Consider the following 6982-nt stretch of genomic DNA (forward strand, 5'->3'; position numbering starts at 1 on the left):
GGGAGGGGGAGGCGCGGAGCCACGGTGGACGGCGGCGCGGGCGTTGGAGTCCCTCCTGGAGAAGTGGAGATCGATCATGCCGTCCTACGTTCGTGCGGCCGGAAGCGGCGGCGCGAACGTTCCATCATTTTTTTTACCAACAGCGTTGAGTCTCCTGTGCCTCGTGCGTGCTAGGATCGTGGGGTTTTACCTCCTGCCGTCGTGCGTGCGTGTGTTTCTGGTGTGACGGCCCATTAAGGCTTTGGGCCTTCTTCTTCGCTGGGCTGCAACCCGGGCCTGCAGAAAAACCTATATGATTATAGCCTATTAAATTCTTTACGCCCCGGGAGGTGGCGGCCTTCTTCGGCCAGACCTCTCATGAGACCACCGGCAGGTGGCTCACCGCACATGACGGCCCCTTCTCATGGGGCTACTGCTTCAATCAGGAGAAGGGCCCGTCGGAAAGCTACTGCAGCCAGAGAGCCAACTGGCGGTGCGCGCCTGGCAAGCAATACTACGGCCGCGGGCCCATCCAGCTCACCCAGTAAGCAACCACAAAACTCTCTTCATGTCATAATAAAAAATACAACGTGTATTAATCTGTCCTAAATCAAACTTTCTGAGTTTTATCCAATTTATATCAATAATAAAATATATTTATATATCGTATTGTTTGGATTGGCCAAACATAAAAGTACATTGCCTTTGTTGGCACGTATTTTGAACACGTGTCTATTTACTGATTGATCGATCCAGCAACTACAACTACGGACCGGCGGGACAAGCGATCAGGGTGGACCTGCTGAACAACTCGGATCTTGTAGGCATGGACCGAACGGTGACGTTCAAGATGGTGACATGGATATGGATGATGACACAGTCCAACAAGCCATTGTGCCACGACGTGATCACAGGGTTGTGGAGGCCAACGACCGGGGACGGCACTGCTAGACGGGTACCAATGCCATCATTGGCGGGATCGAATGCGGCAAGGGGCAGAACGATAGCGTGGCCAATCAGATCGGGTTCTACAAGCGCTATTGCAACATCTTCAGCATCGGCTACGGGAATAACCTCGACTGCTATAACCAATTGTCGTTCAGTATCGGACTGGCCATACAATGAGGTCGTAAGACTACGGGTCCTCCATCAGCGCATGTGTGGACATGATCACCCATAAATAAATAAATAGATAAGATGGGGAAGATAACACCAAAGCTTTCCTGTTATGTTTCATATCATATCTTCACCAGCAGCTCAATTGGGTGATTTGTTGTTGTCTCTCTGTATGTCTGGATGTTGCCTGGAAGGCACCTCAAATGATTATAGCTATCTGGTGGGCTGGAGATTATTCACACACATGTATCAGCTTTGGAGTAATTATATGTCACATGCAGGTGCCGAACAATTTAAGAATCTGGTTAGTTTCGTCCACCAATGCTAGTAGTTCTATCGGTGGAGTTTCGTGAGACGACCCCCTCCCCCTGGTGTTCTAGTTCCAATGGAGGCACAAAAAGTTTTGCGTATTAAAATAGTTTTAGCGCGCCACTGTAGCATTTTTAGCGCGCCGGACCCAACATTGCTTTACCAGATGCCCAAAAAAACGCGCCCAAAAAAACATGCAGTGCAAATTGTGAAGCGCGCGCAATCCGGCGCCCCAAATTTACAGCATGTGATAGCGCTTTCTAGCGCGTGCTCACCCTTTTTTTGCACGTGTACTATTTTACAGCTTCTGCTGGAGCTGCCCGACGCCCAAAAAAACCAAATTTTAGCACACAGAGCAGTTTTTGGGCGCCTGTGGAGATGCTCTTAGAGCCATATGTCGAATCTCCCACTAATACTAGTAAGCTGCTAGCACATCACAATTCACTATTTCAATCCACGACAGCTTCATAAACCTGATCAATTGATTACAAAAACAACCGTATTAGTTTTAATTATCGTAGTCAACTTAAGTAGTATCGTGTGCCAAATCCAAGTTAGGTCGTAGAGGGTCGTTCCTTGACGAGTTATTTATCCAAAAGCACCATACTAGGGGCTAAGGTAACAACTTGGATGACATTTGAACCAGGGCATAAAAACCCACCGGAACTGCACCTAATGCATAAGGCGGAGCACTGATGCTCGAATTTGGTCGCGAAAACAGCAAAACCAACAGATAGATCCCACCTGTCAGGCTGACGTGGTGAAGAACAAAAGCTTTGACCGACAGGTAGGTGGTTTTCTTCCAACTCGTGGCCTTTTTTACGTTTGCGTTGGGTATGTCTGCACCAGGCCACCGTCGAATAGTTTATTTGAGGAGATGTGATGCAATGCACTTCATACTAAATAAACAAAGCAATAGTAGAATATATAATGACATTATAAACTCCATGACCGTCGAAACTGTTGGTGGTTGGGAGCAGCTCTCGCAGGGCATTGTAGGCCCGCGTGTGACACAATAAGACAAAGATGAAAGTGGGTGACATGTGGAAAGAAGATGCGATACTGTCAGCTTGTTCAGACTGAGAGATGTCTCACTCACAGCAAAGAGAAGACAATGGAGGGATATAGTGATGTCTCTTGAAAAATGTGCTGCAATCCAAACAATGCTCGTCGTTGCTTGGTGGAGCTAGGTGCGTAGGTCGCAGTGGAACGGAACACAGCCTCACTTCCCTATTATTCCTCCAACTTACACAAGTCTCAGGAGCAGAGCAGAGCAGAGGAGATGATGAAGGATTGATGGGATGATCATTAGCTGACAAATCAAAGGTGTAATCAAAGAACTATCCAGTCTAAACATGGATAAAAATGAGTTTAAAAGTCACGCATCAGTAACCATGACCTCCAACAGCGACTATCAACTTGGAGGTCATAGACAAGTTGTTTCCATGACAAAAACGAAGTCACTCAGCCAGATCATGTATCTCCGTGAAACACGCCATCAAGACGTACGCGGACACTAACTTGACGAATGGGCAGGTAATGAAGTGTTGTTTCCATCAAAAAAAAACTTGAAAATACAAGCCCCGAGGCAAAATAAAAGAGCAGAAACAAATAAACCTCACCAACTTTTCGTCTAGGAGCATATGTATGCATACATTCAGACTGCCCGATGCATATATGGCAGGACCTGTTAGCAGCCAATCTATATCTTGGTTGCTTTGGAGCATACACGTGGAATGGCTCTGAGTTGTAGGGCATATTTTCTTCCTAATACAGCGATCCCAAAGCTTTCAGACATGTCAAGTGACTCTGGAGTCTTCCCACCAGGAAGTATCCAGTCGAAATGGTAGAGAAGGTTTGCTAATGTGATTTCCATGGTTGATGTAGCGAATGAAATCCCGGGGCACTGTCTCCGTCCTGCCCCAAAGGGGGTGAACTCAAAGGATGTCCCGTTGTAATCAATTTTGTTGTTCTCAAACCTCTCAGGTATAAACTCTTCAGGATTTTTCCAATACTTTTGATCCCTACAAACTGCAAAAATATTAACAAGTACGCTGTTTCCTTTAATCACATCATAGCCCATAATTGTACAATCCTCTCTCGCTGCGCGATGTACCAGAGGAGTGGGTGGATGCAACCTAAGAGCCTCCTTAATGACCATCCGCATGTATTGGAGCTCGCCAAGATCGCTGTTAGTAATGATAGCTCGATCTTGACCTAGCACATCTCGGATCTCTAGCTGTGCTTTGGCCATGGCTTCAGGATGACAAACGAGCTCCGACATAGCCCACTCCAAAATTGTTCCCGAGGTTTCGGTGCCACCTCCAAACATGTCCTGAAAACGGTGGTTGTGGTACGTAATTAGAGATCAATGTTTTAAATAGCAGAGAATGAAAAATAGCGGCGGACCTCCAAATCAACTATAGCGGAACTATAGCGGGCTATTTGTGAAGGCGACCACTTAGCGGTACCCTGCTGAAAAGGCTATAGCCGACTATAGCGGAGAGCTATAGCCAGCTATTTAAAACTATGATTATTATATGTTTATTTAGTAGTAGCAAGCAGGGAAAATTATTGAAACATATTTTGTTCACTTATGCCCATCATTATAAGAATCTACAACTTGCCGCCTGGTTTCAGTTTCTTCCGGTTAGCATGACACATGGATCGTTCATGATACACGATAAAATTTTATAATATTAACTATGAAAAAGAACACTTACAAACAAGACGCCGCGGATTATCTCTGTGGTTAGAGGGAATTCCATCGTGTCCTCCTTCTGCAGCCTGAGTAGTACGTCCAGTAAGTCCTCATCGCTGCCTCCATGGACAGCAGCTCGCACCGCCTGGCGCTCCTCGATAATATCGGTGATGATTTGGTGGATTCGGCCGCAGCTCCTCCTCATCCGGGGCTCGCCACTGCTGAGCCACCGCACCAGCCGCCACGACGGGAACAAGTCAACAAGATAGAAGCCGCCCAGCACCTCGATCGCCTTGCCCAATTCGTGGAGGTACTCCTGCTGCTGCCGCTGTGTGAACTTGCCTCCATAGACCGCCCGCGACACGACATGGTTTGTGAGCTTGGTAACCATGTCGCTAAGATTGATGGTGGCGCTGGTCGAGGCGGCAGTGGTGATGCAATGGAGGAGGTTGCCGACCTCCTCGGCCCGAATCACCTCCATGCGCTTCACTTGTTGGGACTGGGAGCTGAGGAGCGCCACGTTGCAGAGCTTGCGGACGTGGCGCAAGTGATCGCCATAGGGAGCGAAGAGGATGCCCTTTCCACCGCAACCGAAGATCTCCTGCGTGGGGCTGCATGGCCGGTTCGCGAAGGCGAGGTCGTTGGTCTTCATCACCAGCGCCGCCGCCTCGGCGTCGGAGACCACCACGGTGCACACCTCGCCCAGCCGTAGGAGCATCAGCGGCCCATGCCGACGAGACAGCTCCATTATGGTGCGGTGGGGGAGGAGGCCAACGAGGTGGTGGAGGCTACCGATGATGGGCAGGGACCATGGCCCAGGAGGCAACCTCTTCTTGGGCGTACTCCTTTTGCAAAACCAGAGGGCCAGTAGCGTGGACGAGGCTATGAGACACAAGCTGAACCACAGTTGATCCATGGCAGGAGGCAGCTTATTCGTCTGTCTGTGATGGTGTATACCGTGTCAGCTCCCTGCTTGTGCATATATAGTTAGTTAACGGGCTTCTTGATACACACTGGACGCGCATAGTGAATCATGCTGATTTTTGTTCAGGGATCTAATCCTGCTGATTTTGTTTGAGGGATCTAATCATGCTGAATTGATAGGCTACTTAAAGCCACGTATAAACAATGAAGTTGAGTATTGTCCAAATGGGTGGCGTTGAAGAGCCAATCACGCGGAGAATGAAAGACTACAACTAGTCATGTTTAATTGAAAATGGCTGAGAAAGAAAAATAAATAAGAGTTAGGGTGAATTAAGGGGGTGTTTGGTTCCAGGGACTTTTTTGTGTTGGGACTAAAAAAAGTCCCTAGCAAACAAAACAGGGAGGACTTTTTTGAGATTTTTTGCTAAAAGTCCTTAGAAGCACCTTTTTAAGAGTCTTTTCCAAAAAGTCCTAGGGACTAGAAAAAGTCCTAGGACTAGAGAACCAAACACCACCTAATACTCTAAATACAAGCCCACTTACCACGTTATGTGATACTTGTTTAGGCCATTATTTATACACTTTTGCTTCGGTACACCCCTAAACACGACGGCTGACATCGCCCGATACCTCATCATAACCATGATTGTCTTATTTTAAGAAGTCGCCGCCTGCCCGCCCACACCGGGATGCGCTGTACGTATGTATACGGCGGTGTTTTTTTGGACGCCGAGGTGTGACTCGCGCCATGGTACGATGTCAACGCACCAATCACGCGGTTGTTTTCGTTCGGGCCGCGCGTTGCTTCCCGTCGACTGCCGCGCACCACTTCCCATCGACTGCCGCACGCCGCTTCCCCTTGACTGCCGCACCATGCGGACTCTTCGCGTCGCCTGCACGCGGGCCGGCTGACTGCTGTGGGCAGCCGACAGCCGTGCCACCTGGCCTGCCAGCTGTCGGCCGTTGCCGCCGCACCCTCGGCTGTCGTGCTCCCGCTTCCTCCCTACCTTCCACGCACTGCCTCGGCTGCCTCGTGTCGCCCCGTCCCGTCCAATGCCCTTGCATTAAAGCTGCTGGCGCCCGCCGCCCCCGTCCCGTCGCCTGCCGCCGCATTAACACGGCTAGCGCCCACGCCCGCCTGTAAATTGGGCGCTCGGCTGCCTCCAGCCGCACCCACCACCGGCGCCATCTACACTTCTCCCGCCTCCTCCCCCACAGCCCTTCTCTCCCCGTCGACCGCACCGCAGCAGCTATGTCGAGCAGCGATTCCGACCACGGTGAGGCACAGGTGGGACCCTAGCCGTCGAGCCTGATGCGGGGCTAGACGGAGGATCTCGCCCGGTTTGGCCTCTACGTTCCACCGGTAGCGAAGGTGTCGCAGCCGTGGCGGATCTCCTTCGACGGCTTGGCCATGCAAGGCCCGCCGGCGACCGAAGAGGTGCTGCGCACTCAACCCGGCAGCCGGTCGAACATCAAAAACTGTCGGTGGTTTTGGAGGGGCAAAAACTTCGCCGACGTGATCACGGCGCCGTTCAAGCGGGCCGCGAGAGGGCACAACCCCTTACCCTGCCCCTCCCGCACCTGCGGCCGCGCCCACACCCCGTCCCCGCTCTCGCTCCCTGCTCCGGTGGATGTTTCAATCCAGCCGGAGCAGGCGGCACTGCAGCAGGACAGCAACCCGGAGAACAAGCCAGGCTTGCTGGCGGCACTGGCCAGGTCGGCGGACGAGGCCGCAGAAATGGCTGTGTAGGAGGCTGTGGGGGCAGCGGCTGCTGTTGAGGCCGTGACTGCGGCTGCGGCGGCCACAGAGGATGATGGCGGCCTGCAGTAGGACTTCAGCGACGATGATGACGGTGATGCGGTGGTTATTGATCTCTCAGTTGGTGATGACGACGAGGAGTAGATTGGGTTTCTTTTAATTCTTAGTTGAAATTCAGTTTGAATCGTTGTAAA

General features: G+C 50.9%; 1 protein-coding gene and 1 pseudogene across 1 annotated transcript; one reads left to right on the top strand and one right to left on the bottom strand.

Moving 5' to 3' along the window:
- The window catches only part of LOC119335308, a 2526-nt pseudogene extending 1422 nt beyond the window's left edge, over positions 1-1104 (top strand).
- Positions 1105-3106: 2002 nt separating this feature from the next.
- Positions 3107-5021, bottom strand: LOC119339797 (cytochrome P450 71AV8-like). Its single transcript, XM_037611712.1, has 2 exons — positions 4128-5021; positions 3107-3739 (listed from the first exon to the last, which is right to left on the bottom strand). Exons 1-2 carry the CDS (start codon positions 5019-5021, stop codon positions 3107-3109), a joined length of 1527 nt encoding a protein of 508 aa, XP_037467609.1.
- Between the last annotated feature and the right edge of the window lie 1961 nt (positions 5022-6982).

The sequence above is a fragment of the Triticum dicoccoides genome, chromosome 7B (genome assembly GCF_002162155.2).
Source record: "Triticum dicoccoides isolate Atlit2015 ecotype Zavitan chromosome 7B, WEW_v2.0, whole genome shotgun sequence".
Taxonomy (NCBI): domain Eukaryota; kingdom Viridiplantae; phylum Streptophyta; class Magnoliopsida; order Poales; family Poaceae; genus Triticum; species Triticum dicoccoides.